Raw genomic sequence first — 19100 nt, forward strand, 5'->3', positions numbered from 1 at the left:
CAAGTTTTGTTTGTTTTATTTCTAACCCTCGGGTGTAAAGCTAGTTAAAAACAGAGAGGTAAAGATGACAGACACCAAGGCACTACACAAATTGGAGTTAGCCAAACTGGAGACAATGAAAGAAGCCGAAAAAGCTCTAGAAGCTGCTCACAGGAGAGCAATGGAGGCAAAGGACAAAGAGATGGAGGCAAGGGACAAACAAATGGAGGCAAAGGACAAAGAAAGGGAGGCAGCGAAAGAGGCAGAACAACACCAAGCGGCTGCTCACAGGAGAGCTATGGAAGCAAGGGACAAAGAAATGGAAGCAAGGGACAAAGAAATGGAGGCAAGGGACAAAGAACTGGAGGAGAAGGAAAAAGAGAGGAAGCATGTGGAGGAGATGGAGAAGATAAAGGCTCAGCAGAATATACCAACAAACCCTAGCAATCCTTCTCCAGGTACCACTTCCCATCCCAGAAAGTTCCCCACCTACAACACAGGCGATGATACGGAGGCCTTCTTAGAAAACTTTGAAAGGGCCTGCCTTGGGTACAGCATCTCTACCGACCAATACATGGTAGAGCTGAGGCTACAGCTCAGTGGACCCTTAGCTGAGGTGGTGGCTGAAATGCCTAAAGAACACATGAACATGTATGAACTGTTTAAATCCAAGGCGAGAGTCAGAATGGAGATAACACCCAAGCATTCTCGTCAGAGGTTCATAGCCCTAAGGTGGAAACCAGACGTGTCATTTACCCGACATGCCTACCACATTGTGGGATGACTGGATATCAGGAGCAAGTGTTGAATCTCCAGAAGAGTTGCCCTTCCTAAAGCAAATGGAACAATTCTTAGAGGTTGTTCTTGAGGAAATAGAAAGATACATCCTAGATGGGAAGCCCAAAACTGTAATTGAGGCAGGAGAGATTGGAGCCAGATGGGTAGAGGTGGCAGAGAAGAAGAAAACTGGTTGCAGTTGGAGTGGAGACCAGAAGGGACAACCCCAGACCACACCCTATTACCGGGGGCTGCCCAAGGACCCACCTACCTCCCAAAGAATCCTCCGGACACCTTATCGTCCCACCACCCCATTCTCCAGCAACCCACCTCACCCCAGTGACCCGTCAGCTGGATGATGTTTTAAATGTAACAAGCTGGGGCATGTAAAGGCCAACTGCCCCAAGAACCCCAACAGATTACAGTTCATTGCACCGGAATCACACCAGAGGTCCGCAGGACCAGATACCTCCCAGATACACTTGGAGCGGAGGGAAACTGTGAGTGTGGGCGGGAAGAAGGTCACCGCGTGGAGGGACACCGGAGCACAAGTGTCAGCTATCCATACTTCCTTAGTGGACCCCAATTTAATCAACCCAGAGATCCCAGTGACGATTCAACCCTTCAAGTCCAACTCTTTCGATCTGCCTACAGCCAAGTTGCCTGTCCAGTACCAGGGCTGGTCAGGAACGTGGACTTTTGCAGTCTATGATGATTATCCCATCCCCATGCTGTTGGGGGAAGACTTGGCCAATCATGTGAAGTGGGCCAAGAGGGTGAGAATGGTCACCCACAGCGAGGCTAAAAAAGCCGTGACACCTAGCTCTGTTCCGGAAACTTCTATCAGGAACCGGTCAGAGGTGATGGACCCGGACCCCAGGCCAATGTCTGCAACAGCAGTAGTGGATCCAGTCCCAGAGACCCAGATAGAACCAGTCCCAGAACCGGAACCAGTGGAACAAATAGCACCAGACCCATTACCAGCACTGAATCCAGTACTTGCAACCTCAACACCAGAGGGCCCCACCGAACCTGAACCGGCAGCAGCCCATAATCCTACACAAGAGGCTCAGCCAGAGCCTGAACCCCAACAGAGTGTCCCAGCGGAGAGCAGTTCACAGTCAATGGAAACAGCCCCATCCCCTACATCGCTTCCAGAGGGACCAAGCATAGGTCCACAATCCAATGAGGAACTGATGTCTCCAGCATCAAGGGAACAGTTCCAGACCGAACAGGAAGCAGATGAAAGCCTCCAGAGAGCTTGGGCGCCAGCACGGAGCAACTCACCACCTCTCAGCTCTTCTAATCGATCCAGGTTTGTTGTAGAAAGAGGACTTTTATACAAGGAAACTCTTTCTGGTGGACACCAGGAAGACTGGCATCCTCAGAGACAGTTGGTAGTTCCAACTAAATACTGGGCCAAGCTCTTGAGCTTAGCCCATGATCATCCTAGTGGCCATGCTGAGGTGAACAGGACCAAAGACCGTTTGGGGGGGTCATTCCACTGGGAGGGAATGGGCAAGGATGGTTCTACCTATGTCCGGTCTTGTGACGTATGCCAAAGAGTGGGAAAACCCCAAGACCAGGTCAAAGCCCCTCTCCAGCCACTCCCCATCATTGAAGTTCCATTTCAGAGAGTAGCTGTGGATATTCTGGGTCCTTTTCCGAAAAAGACACCCAGAGGAAAGCAGTACATACTGACTTTCATGGATTTTGCCACCCGATGGCCGGAAGCAGTAGCTCTAAGCAACACCAGGGCTAAAAGTGTGTGCCAGGCACTAGCAGACATTTTTGCCAGGGTAGGTTGGCCCTCCGACATCCTCACAGATGCAAGGACTAATTTCCTGGCAGGAACTATGGAAAACCTCTGGGAAGATCATGGGGTAAATCACTTGGTTGCCACTCCTTACCACCACCAAACAAATGGCATGGTGGAGAAGTTTAATGGAACTTTGGGGGCCATGATACGTAAATTCGTAAATGAGCACTCCAATGATTGGGACCTAGTGTTGCAGCAGTTGCTCTTTGCCTACAGAGCTGTACCACATCCCAGTTTAGGGTTTTCCCCATTTGAACTTGTATATGTCTGTGAGGTTAAGGGGCCATTACAGTTGGTGAAGCAGCAATGGGAGGGATTTACACCTTCTCCAGGAACTAACATTCTGGACTTTGTAACCAACCTACAAAACACCCTCCGAACCTCTTTAGCCCTTGCTAAAGAAAACTTGCAGGATGCTCAAAAAGAGCAAAAAGCCTGGTATGATAAGCATGCCAGAGAGCGTTCCTTCAAAGTAGGGGACCAGGTCATGGTCTTGAAGGAGCTCCAGGCCCATAAAATGGAAGCATCATGGGAAGGGCCATTCACCATCCAGGAGCGCCTGGGAGCTGTTAATTATCTCATAGCATTCCCCACCTCCAACCGAAAGCCTAAGGTGTACCATATTAATTCTCTAAAGCCCTTTTATTCCAGAGAATTAAAGGTTTGTCAGTTTACAGCCCCAGGAGGAGATGACGCTGAGTGGCCTGAAGGTGTCTACTAGGAAGGGAAAAGTGCTGGTGGTGTGGAAGAGGTGAATCTCTCCATGACCCTTGGGCATATGCAGAGACAGCAGATCCAGGAGCTGTGCACTAGCTATGCGCCAATGTTCTCAGCGACCCCAGGACTTACTGAACGGGCATACCACTCCACTGACACAGGTAATGCTCACCCAATTAAAGTCCAACCTTAACCAAGGGGTACTGGCAAGTACCGCTAGATGAATCCACCAAGGAAAGGTCAGCGTTCACCACACATCTCGGGCTGAATGAATTTAATGTACTCCCTTTCAGGCTGCGAAATGCACCCGCCACCTTCCAAAGACTTGTAGATGGTCTCCTAGCGGGATTAGGAGAATATGCAGTCGCCTATCTTGACGATGTGGCCATATTTTCGGATTCCTGGGCAGAACACCTGGAACATCTACAAAAAGTCCTTGAGCGCATAAGGGAGGCAGGACTAACTGTTAAGGCTAAGAAGTGTCAAATAGACCTAAACAGAGTGACTTACCTTGGGCACCAGGTAAGTCAAGGAACTATCAGCCCCCTACAGGCCAAAGTGGATGCTATCCAAAAGTGGCCTGTCCCAAAGTCAAAGAAACAGGTTCAATCCTTCTTAGGCTTGGCCGGTTATTACAGACGATTTGTACCGCAATACAGCCAAATCGCTGCCCCACTGACAGACCTAACCAAAAAGAAACAGCCAAATGCCGTTCAGTGGACCGAAAAGTGTCAGAAGGCCTTTAACCAGCTTAAAGTGACATTCATTTCTGACCCTGTACTAAAGGCCCCAGACTTTGACAAACCGTTCCTAGTAACCACAGATGCGTCCGAGCGTGGTGTGGGAGCAGTTTTAATGCAGAAAGGACCTGATCAAGAATTCCACCCTGTAGTGTTTCTCAGCAAAAAACTGTCTGAGAGGGAAAGCAACTGGTCAGTCAGTGAAAAAGAATGTTACGCCATTGTCTATGCCCTGGAAAAGCTACACCCATATGTTTGGGGACGGCGTTTCCATCTGCAAACTGACCATGCTGCGCTACAGTGGCTTCATACCGCCATGGGAAATAACAAAAAACTTATTCGGTGGAGTTTAGCTCTCCAAGATTTTGATTTTGACATCCAACACATCTCAGGAGCTTCTAACAAAGTGGCTGATGCACTCTCCCGTGAAAGTTTCCCAGAATCAACTGGTTAAAATCATCCTTGAGATGTGGAAAATATTGTTAGTCTTTATGTACTTGGCAGTATATTTAGAGGTGCATGTGTCTTATTAACTCTGTTTTTCCTAGAGCTCAGGAAGAAATCCCAGCCAGCGTTTCACCCTAGCTGAGATTTGGGGAGCGTGTCATAAATATAAAGGGAAGGGTAAACCCCTTTAAAATCCCTCCTGGCCAGTGGAAAAATCCTCTCACCTGTAAAGGGTTAAGAAGCTAAAGGTAACCTCGCTGGCACCTCACCAAAATGACCAAGGAGGAGACAAGATACTTTCAAAAGCTGGGAGGAGGGGGAAAAAACAAAGGGTCTGTGGCTGTCTGTATGCTGCTTTTGCCGGGGACAGAACAGGAATGGAGTCTTAGAACTTTTAGTAAGTAATCTAGCTAGGTATGTGTTAGATTATGATTCCTTTAAATGGCTGAGAAAATAGCTGTGCTGAATAGAATGACTATTCCTGTCTGTGTGTCTTTTTTGTAACTTAAGGTTTTGCCTAGAGGGATTCTCTATGTTTTGAATCTAATTACCCTGTAAGGTATCTACCATCCTGATTTTACAGAGGTGATTCCTTTACTTCTATTAAAAGTCTTCTTGTAAGAAAACTGAATGCTTTTTTCATTGTTCTAAGATCCAAGGGTTTGGGTCTGTGGTCACCTATGCAAATTGGTGAGGATTTTTACCTAACGTTCCCCAGGAAGTGGGGTGCAAGGCTTGGGAGGATTTTGGGGGGAAAGACGTGTCCAAACTACGTTTCCCAGTAAACGCAGTTAAAGTTTGGTGGTGGCAGTGGAAATTCCAAGGGCAAAAGGTAAAATAGTTTGTACCTTGGGGAAGTTTAAACCTAAGCTGGTAAAAATAAGCTTAGGGGGTTTTTTCATGCAGGTCCCCACATCTGTACCCTAGAGTTCAGAGTGGGGAAGGAACCTTGACATATTTTGATGGAAAGCTTATAATTTCCACGGAAAAGATAATTTCATGGAAAAAAGAGTTGAATGGAAAATCCAATTTCCCATCAAAAACACTTGTGAAGAAAAATTTTCAACCAGCCTCAGCAACAAATTTGGAATCAAAGGAACAGAAAGTTAGATACAGGTGAAACGTACTTATTTTTTGCAGCTGTAGCTGATATCTTCTCAGTCATTCATGGTTTCAGAATCACCTCATTGTCCTGGCCCCAATAGGTGGAATGTAAAACCTGTAAGAGATGTAAGAGTACTCCAGATTATCTAGCTATTTATAGCATGCCAATCACCATGTGTGATGAACTGGGACTGTTGTTAATGTTTCCTCTGAATACTGAAGGGGTGCCTCAGTTTCCCCTAGGCATTTCTTAAGTCTCTAGGTGGTGAGATAAGGGAGTGTAATTGTTGCAGAGCAAAGGGCCAGTGTACATAAATGGCCGACACTCTGTCTCCTGGCAACTGATGGCCTGGGCCCTTCCCCCTGTAAGGTGATAGCTAAAAGGTTGGAGAAGAAAGGAATCCGGTGACGAGGGACTGGAGTGTGAGTCAGTTTGGGGCTGGCTGGGGACGTGGAGTGAGGTGCAGACGGGGTTGTCTGGCTCACTGCCCCCCAAAATGGAACAGGCTGAGGGGTCCTGTTCTCTCTACCTACAAGCTCTGTTTTTGACCATGTTCCTTTCGTCAAATAAACCTCTGTTTTACTGGCTGGCTGAGAGTCACGTCTGACTGTGAAGTTGGGGTACAGGACCCTCTGGCCTCCCCAGGACCCCACCTGGGCGGACTTGCTGTGGGAAACATACGGAGGGGCAGAGGATGCTGAATGCTCCAAGGTCAGACCCAGGAAGGTTGAAGCCGTGTGAGCTTCTCACCCTGAAGACAGTCTGCTCACAGAGAAGAGACTTCCCCAGAGTCCCGACTGGCTTCCCTAGGGAGCAGTTCCAGAGCATTGCCCGGGGACTCCGTGACACAATGATATCCTATGTCCTTCCCTTGCTAGGTTACTCCCAAAGGTAGGAAAGATAGGTTCACTCATTTTGCTTGATGGAGACCACATGATGACCAAAGGAGCTCAGGAGGAGACCACAGCATGCTACGGACTTCTGCAGTTCACAAAACTATCCCTCTTGTATGCATATTATCTGCACACAGAGATCAGCTTTAAGATGCTAAATAAATCTATGAGTCAACTAGAAATAATCATGCTCTCATCACAAATATTAACATTTTTTATAATGTATGCAAAGTTATAAGATTACACTGTATCATGTTATTAATACATATTCCAAATGGAGGTTGGCAAACTGGTCTGTCTTAAAGAAATGTGTGCTCTGCATATTTTTGTATCTAAACAGTAACCAGAGTCATCAAGCAAGAAGGGAAACAAAGGAAGCCCAAAAAGGTGAGGAAAAAGCAGCAGGGAACATCCTTCTACATAGACATTTTGTCTTCTGGTAACCAGGTGGAAATATTTCTCAAAGTGAGGATAGGACTATAAAAAGTAGGGGCAGACAACCCAAGCCATCGCTCTCGCTCTCTCTCTCTCTCTCTCTTGCTCCCATTGATTCACTGCATCTGAAGGGATAAAGGAAGCAGCCATTGGACTGGGGGATGGGTCCTGACCTAAGAAGTTTGGTCAGTAAGACTGCTGAAAGCATGTGGTGAGGAAACTTTTGCTTTAAATTTCACATCATTTGTTAACTTAGGCACAAGTTGCATTCTAGTTTTATTTTTCTTGTAACCATGTCTGACTTCTATGACTCCTAATTTGTACTCACTGAAAATCTATCTTTGCAGTCAATAAACTTTCTTTTGTTGTTTTATCTAATCCAGTGAATTTCAATAGAAGTGTCTGCGAAGCTAAGTTGCAGGCATGTGAGTGCTAATAAATAAATAATGGGCAAAGTAACTTGTAGTGACCAGGAGAGGACTGGGCAGCACAGGACATACATTTCCGGAGGGAAACCAAAGACTGGGGAGCATGTTGGGGTCCCCCTGAAGTACAACCAATGGTGGTGAGAGCCTGAGTGTCACCCAACTATTTCTGGCCAGTCTGCAGTTACATACACATGTTCAGGGTGTGAGTTGCACGCTTGACAGTTGTTTGTGAGTGGCCCAGGTGGAAGCCACTTCAGCAAGGCATTGCAAGGTTGCAGGCAGGTGTGACACAGCTGCTGATTACTCTGGGTTGGACCCTGGTATGTCACAGCCACCAACCTAGAAAATATCCCTGTAACACCACAGGTGTGGAGCTGACTGACAGTAGTGTTCGATTGACATGAAAGGGTGAGGTCCCCACAGGGATGGGCCCATGCACTGATCCAGTGATGACTCTTCTCTTCTTCACTATGATAGCAGAAGTTATCCCCCACGGGTGTGCAGGCTTGGCTGGCATTATCAGTGCACCAGGGAATGTTGGTTCCCCCTTCTCCTAGGTGGTGCCAACCTGTGAGGCATTGTAGGGTTGATTGTATTAGGAGGAAAAATTGATGACCCAAGTTAGCTATATTCTTTGGTATAATCCGTGGGGGAGTGGTTTCAAAGAATGGACACAACCTCCTGCTTCCCTTAACACAAGTGGAAATAACCAACAGCCAGCAATCTCTGTATTCAGAAACTCCCAAATCTGTCACTCCAGGTCTGTGCCCACGAAACACTGTGCCCCTACTTCCTCTAGGAGTCATGCTCACAACTCCTCCTCCTGGCTTCTCTGCTTTCTGTGACCCAGAGTTGCCCGGGACTGTCCTCACTGAAAATTCCAAAGTCAGGGCAGGGTGCAAAAAGGAGAATATTCCCCAAACTGGTCATTAACACTGAAGATCTCTGCAACATCTCTGCAGATGCTTCTACAGAATATCTCCGAGCAGGCCAGCTCCCTCATGATTCTTTTGTTAATTTTCTTTATTTCCTATAATTTATAGTCCATGAAACAGAGTGTGCCACTGCATCCCATAATTCTTTATAGAAATATGCTTATGCATGTAAATATGACATAACTGGAATATGTTTTATGCGAGATATGTCATGTAACATATCTCTTTAAAGGTTACGATCTACTGGATATATTCATCCCCTTTCTATGCATGTATCATTTCTGTATTCCAACTTATGAATATTGGCTGTGTACTTGTTTGATTTTAAGTTGCCTCAGTGAAGCTGTTGGTAGGCTTCTTGAGAAAAGACTATTATCTTTTAGTGCCCAATCAAGAAACACGTAAGCTAATAAACTTTGAGAGACACCAATCCACATCTGAACTTTCCTGGGAATGTGGCGTCGTTCTGTAAGGAACTGAGTCATGCATGGACATGTGACTTGCCCATGTGACTCCAAAACTCCATCTTGGAGCTGGATTCTCCATAGGAGAGGGGAAGGGGTTTCCACCCCCAAGAGAGAGACTGTCTAAGCCCCTGGGGAAACCCCTCCATTTTGCATTCAGCTGGCACAAAATATAGCTCCTCCACCCCACGGAGTTGCCTGAAAGAAACTGGAACAAAGGACAGTAACTAAAGGGGTGTGAGTGATTTCTGGATGCAGATTAGAAGGAAGTCTAGTCAGCAAAAGAGGCTTATTGGAACATTTCTGAGGGTGAGATTTACCTGCATTTGGTATTTACTGTATTAGGCTCAGGCTTACATATTTTATTTTATTTTGTTTGGTAATTCACTTTGTTCTGTCTGTTATTACTTGGAACCACTTAAATCCTACTTTTTGTATTTAATAAAATCACGTTTTACTTATTAAGTGTCACCCGGGGGCTCAGGCGCAAACAGTGTTACAGAGAGTGAACAATTTATGAGTTTGCCCTGTATAAACGATATACAGGGTTAAACAGATTTATTGGGGTTTGTACCCCATTTGGAGCTGGACATCTGAATACTGGAGACAGGAGCACTTTTCAGTTAAGCCTGCAGCTTGTGCGGGTCCTGGCTGAGACTTGGATCTGTGTTTGGAGCAGGCAGTCGTGCCTGGCTCATACAAGGTAAGGTACTGAAGTCCCAAGCTGGCAGGGAAAACAGGCTCAGAGGTAGTCTAGGCACATCCGGAGGCAGTCCCAAAGGGGTTTCTGAGACGCAACCCGTCACACAGAGTTTAAGAATGAAATTGCAAAACAATGCGGGAGTAGGGGAAGGATAGGACAAGAACCGATGGACTTCATTTGCAGCAAGGGCTGTTTACGTTCGACAATAGGAAAAACATCCCAACATTGAGCGTGGCTAAGCACTGGAATAACTTGACCAGGAAGGTTGTGGAATCTCCACCATTGGAGGAGGTTTGATAAAAACCTGTCAGGGAGATAGGACTAGATTTATCAACTGTGCTTTTTGATCAGCAGCTTCTCTAAGGCCTGGTTTATGTTTAAAAATTAGATCAACAGAGCTCCGTCACATAGGGCGGGGAAACTTTTCACACCTTGTGCGAGGCAGTTAGCTTGTACTGACCCTCAGTGTAATTCTTCCATTGACTGAGCTATTGCCTCTCGGAGACGTGGATTAACTAAATTGAAGGAAAACCGCTTCCATCAATGTGGAAAGCATTTACACTACGGCGCTGCTGCACACCATAGCTGAGACAATGTAATGGCCGTAGTATAGACATTCCCTGAATCGATGGGGGAGTTTCCCCCTTCCTATTAAAGCTATTCCTCTCTCCTTTTCCATCATTCTTTTCCCTCCCTTGGTAAAGCTTTTTCCTTTTTTTGAAAGGTAAATATGTTCAGAAAAGTTGAAATTGCTCCTCTCAGGATAGTTCCTTCCTTCCCCTCCTATGAATGGCTCACTGCCATTTCAATTAAGAGCCGAAATGTTCTGAAACTGATTTGTTTGCCCATGACTTGATGGTACCTTTTTCTTTTCCCTCCCTTCACTAACAATGAGTTGAGGACGGAAGCAGCGCCTGCTCAGAACCCTAAAATCAGAACCGTAATATCAGAGTTGAATCTTTCCCTCTTTGCTAATCACACCAACGTTACCCTTAATAATTATGGAGCTGCTTCCTGGGATGACTTGGAGATTTGCTCCCTGGATCATCTTTCCTCCCAGGACAACAGGTGTGCACAGCACATGCAATTAATATTGTTGTTGTCTCTTTCCTTGTTGAAATGGAAGACAGAGGGCCAGAGAATCAGTTGGTCTCGATCACTGTCTCTCCCGTTAGGCCTTTTGAATATAATATGAAACTGAGGTGACTGTGTTCCACTTTATTTGTTGGTCACCTGTGGTTAACACTGAAGATCTCTGCAGATGCTGCAACAAAGTATCTCCAAGCATGCCACCCCCCCTCCCTCCCTCCTGTCATCTCATGTGCTGTTTTCCCGGCCAGCCTGGGCCTCCAGAACTCAGCCTTGTTGAGCCAGACATGCTAGCCAGCTGCAACCCAGACCATGGGTCTGGGCCACACATCCAAAACTGCAGATCTAGACTGAAAACAGCTCAGCAGGATACCTGTCTCCAGCATGCAGACACCCAGCTCCCAAAGGGATCTAAACCCCAAATAAATCCATTTTACTCTGTATAAAACATATACAGGGTAAAATGGTACATGTTCGCCCCCTATATCACTGCAAGAAAGATATGCACAGCTGTTTTCCCTCCCAAGGTAACAATTACTCACACTGAGTTTATAAATAAACAAAAGGGATTTTATTAAGTATAAAAAGTAGGATTTAAGTGGTTTTAAGTCGTAACAGATAGAACAAAGTAAAACACGCAAGGCTAAGATTAATACACTCAGAAATCAGTTACAAAAGTTAACTTCTCACTCCAGATAATATCCTTCTCAGATCAGATGCCTATTCTGACCTGGGTCCAGCCTGTTCTCACCCACCCCTGTGGTTACAGTCCTTATGTTTCCAGGTGCTTGTGGGTATCTCTGTGGGGTGGGCAGGCTGTCTCTTCAGCCAGCTGAAGACACTCATTGTTTACTTCCCCACTTTATATAGAACATACCCAAGGTGGGAAAAATTTGTTTGGAATTCCACCCCACACAGAACAAGTACCAGCTTCAAGATGGAGCTCAGTATCTGGTGGCAAGGTCACATGTCACTGTAAGATCCCAATCTCTGTTCTTCCTGGTTTCTCCCACATGTACACAGGAAGGCTTTCAGCTAAACAAAGCCATTCACAGTTCATTGATTCTGAAGCACCTTTAATGGCCTCCACTTAATATGTCTACATCAGTAATACAAGTTAATATCTTATTCTCCTACTTCCAGACATAAATATAATCCATGTAAACAAATAGGATGAACACACTTAGTAGATTATAATCTTTATAATGATATGTTACATGGGGCACTTAGCATAAAGCATATTCCAATGATGTTATATTCAGAAGCATATTTTCATAAAGCACAAGGATTTCAATGTCACACATAGCTTTGCCCAGCACTGGACAGAAGGGGAATTGAACCCGGATTTCCCACCTCACAGGTGAACACCCCAACTATTGGGCTAAAAATTACAAAGGCAAGGACCACCACCGCCTCCTACAGTGGCTATGTTGCTACCGGTATCAAAATCCTCCCTTCTCACAGACACATTATTTTGGGACAAAGCTTTTCGGAGTATTTGAAACACATTTGTTAATAGTTTCAGGTCAATTAAAAAAGTATTTGTTTTTGACAATAAATGACTAGTCCAGAAGAAATTCATTCATTTTGAGACACCAATGGTGGAAAATTACTTAAAGAGACATTTGGAGAGATGACCAACAAATTAAGCGGAGTACAGTCACCTCCATTTTGTATTGTGTTAAAATGACCTCACAGGAGAAACAGCAATCCAGGTCAGCTTATTTTCTGGCCGTCTGTGTTCCATTTCCACAAGGAAAGACACGGCAACAACATTAATTGCATACGCTGTGGACACCTGTTGTCCTAGGAGAAAAGATGCTCCAGGGAGCAAATCTCAAATCATCAAAGCCATTTTTAACCTCTGCCGCCCAAGGAAGCAGCTGCAGAGGTATTAAGGGTAACGTTGGTGTGGTTAGCAAACAGGGAAAGATTTGACTCGATGTCTGATTTTAGGGATCTGAGCTGGTACTGCTTCCATCCTCAACAGCTTTACAAGGGAGGGAGAAGACTAATGGAAAAGGAGAGAAAAATAGCTTGAAGAGGAAGGGGGAAAACTCCCCCATCAATTCAGGGAATGTCTATACTAAAGCCATTTCATTGACTCAGCTATGGTGTGCAGCAATGCCGTAGTGTAGATGCTTTCCACACTGATGGAAGGGTTTTTCCTTCGATGTAGTTAATCCACGTCTCTGAGAGGCAGTAGCTAGGTCAATGGAAAAATTAAACTGAGGGTCAGTACAAGCTAACTGCCTCGCACAGGGTGTGAAAAGCTTCATAGAATCATAGAATCATAGAATATCAGGGTTGGAAGGGACCTCAGGAGGTCATCTAGTCCAACCCCCTGCTCAAAGCAGGACCAATCCCCAATTAAATCATCCCAGCCATGGCTTTGTCAAGCCTGACCTTAAAAACTTCTAAGGAAGGAGATTCTACCACCTCCCTAGGTGGTTTCCCCACACTGTGTGATGGAGCTCTGTTGATTTATTTTTTAAGCCTAAACCAGGCCTCAGAAAAGCTGTTGATGTAAAAGACCAGTTAGGAAATCTAGTCCTATCTCCCAGCCAGGGCAGCAGAATCCCCTTCGGTTCTTTTTGTTCAGGCGAGTTGGAAATATTGCAGCTGTCCCAGCTTCCCAGTAGAGATTATTCTGCATTCTGATTGAGCTCAGTGTCAGGCTGTGTGTGTGTAGTGGGCACTCTGTTTGTGCATGTGGTGGGGGGTGCAGTGGAGCTGAATATGAAGTGCAGGCAGGTTTGTGTCCTTTGCCCTGCCCAGTGCTCAGGCTGGCGTCCCCCTTCCTCCCAGTACAGGGCTCCTTGTGAGATCATAGAATAATTGGATTTGAAGGGAGCTCGAGAGGTCATCTATTCCACTCCCCTGCACTCACAGCACAACTGAGTATTATCCAGACCATCCCTGACAGGTGTTTCTCGAACCTGCTCTTAAAAGTCTCCAATGGTGGCAATTCCACAACCTTACTGGGAAAGTTATACCAGTGCTTAGCCACCCTCACTGTTGCGATGTTTTTCCTAATGTCCAACCTAAATCGCCCTTGGTGCAATTAAAGTCCATCAGTTCTTGTGCTGTCCTCCCGCCCCCCGCCCCCCTCGCCCACACACACACACATTGTTTTGCAATGTTATTCCTAAACTCTGTGTGACGGGTTGAGTCACAGAAACCCCTTTGGAACTGCAACCTGATGTCCTGAGACGTGAAGTTGAACATCTCACCCTCTAGGTGGATGCCCCTAGCCATCAGCTTATAAAATCATTCTCTCTTTCTGGACCTGTGAGTCTTCCTCAAGTTTTGTCCACTGATCTCAGCTGGGGCCTGCAGAACTTGTTGGAATATCAACAAATAAGTAATGATAATAATACAATAATGGGCAATACTACCATGAGCTCTGCGAAATTACATTGCAATGGGCTGGGAATGGAATTCACCTGTTTCCACTCCCCATCACTAAACCAATACACAGTTAAACAGAATTAAGAAATGGTTAGGAGTTTTTTCATTGCTTTCCTCAGGGCGTCCTTCACCTCCTTGTTCCTCAGGCTGTAGATGAGGGGGTTCAACATGGGGATCACCACCGTGTAAAACACGGAGGCCACTTTGTCTCTGTCCATGGAATAGCTGGAGGTGGGACGTAAATACATGAAGAGGAGGGTGCCAAAAAACAGGACCACAGAGGTCAAGTGGAAACTGCAGGTGGAGAAGACTTTGCGCCGGCCCTCGGCTGAGCGGATCTTTAGGATGGTGGAGATGATATAGACATAGGAGAGGAGGACAGTCACAAAGCTGCTCACTGTAATGCAGCTCATGAAAGCAAACGTCACAATCTCATTGATGCGGGTGTCGGAACAGGAGAGCACCAACAGTGGGAGGATGTCACAGAAGAAATGATTGATGATGTTGGAGCTGCAGAATGACAGCCCAAATGTACAACACATGTATATCATTGAATCCACCACCCCCACAGCGTACACCCCAGCCACCAGCTGTTTACAAAGCTGCCTGGACATGGTGACCGTATAGAGCAGCGGGTTACAGATGGCCACATAACGGTCATACGCCATCACAGCCAGCAAGAGGCACTCAACATCTGCAAAAATGATAGAGAGATGCATTTGCACAGTACAGGCAGTGTAAGAAATGCTTTTTCTCTCGGCTAAGAAATTCAGCAGCATCTTAGGGGAAATTATCAAGGAAATGCAGAGGTCACAGAAAGACAAATTACTGAGGAAAAAGTACATGGGGGTGTGGAGTCGGGGATCAATTGTGATTAACAAGATCATCCCCCCATTCCCCACCAGGGTGATACCATAAATCAGTAGGAACACCCCAAACAGGGGAACCTGCAGCTCCGGACGATCTGTCAGTCCTGAAAGAATGAACTCAGTCACCTCCGAGTGATTTCCCTCTTCCATCTCCTCCAAATAGAGATCAGGCAGCTACAAAGATGTGGGCAGGTGAATGGTGTGAAAACCTGTCCCTTCTCTATAATGAAGTAAGTGAAGCTAAATGGAGATCAGTTTCTTAATGGGCATCAGTATCCACTCCGGGAAGGGCTAAGACCACAGAGCCGGATGTTCACAGCTGGTCATTCCAGGTGTTCGATGAAATGCACACGCTGTGCAAACACAATGATATGCAGGTTTATCATGCCCCGCCACACAAACACTCCTGTTCACTAATCTGAACAGAAAACAGTGACTTGTGACTCTGCTGTGAGAAAATCAGTCTTAAGGGATTATTCCTTATCTAAAGAAGGGGTGAGAGTAAAGGAGTGTCAATCTTTCCACCCTCTTTGGGCAAGGGGAGCTCTGTGCCTTGGCATGTCCATTTCGGGTAAAGTTGCTCACTGTGCTAATTAAGCTGTTTGGCATTTACTGTAGCCTGTCTGAAAACCCAGAGACATCATGGGAAGCCCTGGCTTCAGTGACTAGGTAATCACCTATTTTTTCCAACCCAGGAGGTCGCTCCTTTAGCTGAAGGGGTCGGAGTTGGGGCTGAGGCTTTTAGTGCTGGAGGTCTGGAATTCAATACCTGCTGATCCTGCGTGTGTGTGTGACTGTTATACAGGACAATAGCACGTACCTGCTGAGATGAGAGAGAGAGAGATGTGCTGGTGTTTCCTCATCGAAAGAAACTGCCAATTTGGAGAATTCGGGAAGGTTTATACTGAGATGTGTGATCTATGGGACATGATTCCTGAAGCAACTGGGAATACCTGAGCTCAGAGAGCCATAACACCTAATTATCACATTCAGTGAACCAAAGCCACATTCGGTGTAATTCATGCCCTGGGGATTAATTTGGCCCACTCCTTCCTCCTGTGTTATTAAATGATGCAATTTCTACCAGAATCACACAGTATGCAGTTAGGGGTATATTTCATCCTGCTGCTTTCAGTGCAAGCCGGTTACTGCATAGAGCTGATACACAAAGGTTGTTTGTGGAGACCGAAATCTTTTTGCTAAAAACTGAATATTTCGGCTCAGAAATACCATGGGGGTGCATCCGATACCACACACCACCAATATGTTCCTTGGCTAGGCTCCCAGGCTGGGCTACATCCCCCATGATGCATGATGGTCTCGCCTCTTGTTGAACTGCCCTGGAGCATCACAAGAGACCCATAGCCATGGTTTAGGGAGCAGGGGAGTTTGGTATTTTGATGGAACACTTATAATTTCTGGGAAAAAGATAATTTCTTTGAAAAAAATAGTTAAATGGAAAATCCAATTTCCCATCAAAAAAATGTCTCAAGAAAAATTTTCAACCAGCCTTAGCAAAAAGTTTGGTGTCAAAGGAACAGTAAGTTAGATACAGGTGAAATGTACTAATTGTTTGCAGGTGTAGCTGTTATCCTCTCAGTTATTCCTGGTTTCAGAATCACCTCATTGTCCTGGCCCCAACAGGTGGAATGTAAAACCTGTAAGACACGTAAGAGTACTCCAGATTATTGAGCTATTTATGGCATGCCAATCACCATGGTATCCTATGTCCTTCCCTTGCTAGGTTACTTCCCAAAATAGGAAAGATAGATTCACTCTTTTTTGCCTGATGAAGACCACACGGTGACCAGAGGAGCTCAGGACGAGACCACAGTGTGCTCCAGATTTCTGCAGTTCACAAAACTATCCCTCTTGCTTGCGCATTATCTGCACATGGAGTGCATCTTTAAGATGTTAAATAAATCTATGAGTCAGCTAGAAATAGTCATCTCTCATCGCAAACATTAATACAATATTTTTGATAATGTATGTGGCGTTATAGGATAGCACTGCATCATATTATTAATACATGTTCCAAAGTGCTTCCTTTATCCCTTCCGATGCATTGAATCAATGGGGAGGCAGAGTGAGAGAGAGGTGTCTTGCGTTGTCTTGCAAACTGGTCTGTCTTGAACAAAGAAATGTGTTCTCTGCTTAACTTTGTATCTAAACAGTAACCAGAGTATTCAAGCAGGAAGGGAAACAAAGGATGCCCAAAGAGGTGAGGAAAAAGAAGTAGGGAACATCCTTCTACATAGACAATTTTTCTTCCAGTAACTAGGTGGAAATGTTTCTCAAAGGGGGGAAAGGACTATAAAAAGACGTGGCAGACATCCCAAGGCACTGCTCTCTCTCTCTGTTTCTATGCCTGCCCATTTATTCACTACATCTGAAGGGATAAAGGAAGCAGCCATTGGACTGGGGGAAGGTTCCTGACCGAAGAAGTTTGGTCAGTAAGACTGATGAAAGCATGTGGTGAGGAAAGTTTCACTTTGAATTTCACATCATTTGTTAACTTGGGCACAAGTCACATTCTAGTTTTATGTTGTAACCATGTCTGACTTCTATACCTCCCTATTTGTAGTCACTTAAAATCTATCTTTGTGGCCAATAAACTTTCTTTTATTGTTTTATCTAGTCCAGTGTGTTTAAATAGAAGTGTCTGAGAAACTAAGTTGCATGTATCTTAGTGTTGCGAAAGAAATACTGTATACTATAACTTGTGTTGTCCAGAAGAGTACTGGGAAGCACAGATCATACATTTCTGGAGGAATATCTAAGACTGGGGAGTGTGTTGGGGTCCCCCTGTAGTATAATCAAGGGTGGTGAGAGCCTGAGTGTAACCCAACAATTCCTGGCCAGGCTGCAGTTAAACTCACACACGCTCAGGGTGTGATTAGCATGCTAGATGGTTGTTTGTGAGTGGCCCAGGTGGAAACCACTTTATCAAGGTTTTGCAAGGTTGTAGGCAGGTGTGACACAGCTGCTGATTAGTCTGGGTTGGACACTGGTATGTCACCAACCTAGAAAATATCCCAGTAACACCAAGGGTGTGGTGCTGACTGACAGTAGTGTTTGATTGACATGAAAGGGTGAGATCACCACAGGGATGGGCCCATGCACTGATCCATGGCTGCAGATGCACAAGGAAATTGTGGTCATCACCTCCCCGGAAGGAGATCCCTGGCAGGCCCAGTGATGACTCTTCCCTTCTTCACTGTGGTAGCAGAAATGATCCCAAACAGGTGTGCAGGCTTGGCTGGTATTATCAGTGCTTCATGGCATGTTGGTACGCCCTTCTCCTAAGTGGTACCCCCTTCTCTGTATTCAGAAACTCAGAAGTCTGTCATTCCAGGTCTCTGCCCAGGAAACTCTATGCCCCGACTTCCTCTAGGAGTCAAGCTCATAACGCATCCTCCTGGATTCTCTGCCTCCTGTCACCCCGAGGTGCTTGGGGCAGTCATCAGTGAAAATGCCAAGGTCAGGGCAGGCTTCAAAAAGGAGGATATTCCCCAGACTGGTTTTTAACACTCAAGATATCTGCAGCATCTCTGCAGATGCTGCTACAAAATATCTCTGAGCAGGCCAGCTCCATCCCAATTCTTTTGTTAATTTTATTTATTTCCTCTCATTTATAGTCTGTGCAACAGAGTGTGACATTGCACCCCATCTCAGCTTGCTTTTGGATTCAATGTTATCAGCTGCTTAGAGACTTTGTCTCAAAAGGACACAATTAACTTCTAATGTTTAACTTTTGCTTTTAAACACACATTGATTTGAAAAGGAAAACACAACCCATTTTGGTTTCCCTTTGGCAAAGTGACTGTTGATTACACAGAGCCACCTTAAGACTTAGTGTGGGACGCTGACAACAGCTTTTATCTGCTATTTGTTATCAAAACAGATTTAAAATCTTTTTCCATTTTTCTGGCTTTGACTGTCCTGCTGCAGCCACAACTTTGGTCTTTATTTAAAAACATTTTAAATCTTGTAAAGCATTGAGTCACCTTAAGGATTAAATGCTAAATACCAAAATTAAACAACACTAGTTTCTTTTGTCTGGCAAAAGTATTTTTTTTGGTTTTACAATTTTAAAACAACACCAATTTATCTTAAACTTATAAAACAAAGACTACACACACCGGGAGTGTTTTTTTCCTAATTTGCCTAACTTGTTCATAGTTTGACTGGATTATTCACAGAAATTCTTCCCGAGAAATGTGCCCTTTCTTCAAAGGAATGGCTGCAAAGAAACCAAGGATTTTCTTTTTATAACACCTTCTTTTAAC

General features: G+C 45.2%; 1 protein-coding gene across 2 annotated transcripts; it reads right to left on the minus strand.

Moving 5' to 3' along the window:
• Positions 1-14022: 14022 nt before the first annotated feature.
• On the minus strand, positions 14023-16605 carry LOC141989880 (olfactory receptor 5W2-like). 2 transcript variants are annotated; one of them, XM_074956804.1, is made up of 2 exons: positions 16588-16605; positions 14023-14961 (listed from the first exon to the last, which is right to left on the minus strand). In XM_074956804.1, exon 2 carries the CDS (start codon positions 14959-14961, stop codon positions 14023-14025), a length of 939 nt encoding a protein of 312 aa, XP_074812905.1. In that variant the 5' UTR covers positions 16588-16605. The 2 variants fall into 2 exon arrangements, with proteins under 2 accessions (XP_074812905.1, XP_074812904.1); XM_074956803.1 differs by lacking the exon at positions 16588-16605.
• Between the last annotated feature and the right edge of the window lie 2495 nt (positions 16606-19100).

The sequence above is a fragment of the Natator depressus genome, chromosome 6 (genome assembly GCF_965152275.1).
Source record: "Natator depressus isolate rNatDep1 chromosome 6, rNatDep2.hap1, whole genome shotgun sequence".
NCBI classification, from domain to species: Eukaryota; Metazoa; Chordata; order Testudines; family Cheloniidae; genus Natator; species Natator depressus.

What these genes read in the sequence shown, in the direction of transcription:
- LOC141989880 (XM_074956804.1), bottom strand. Translation starts at nt 14,961, where the DNA reads ATGGAAGAGGGAAATCACTCGGAGGTGACTGAGTTCATTCTTTCAGGA.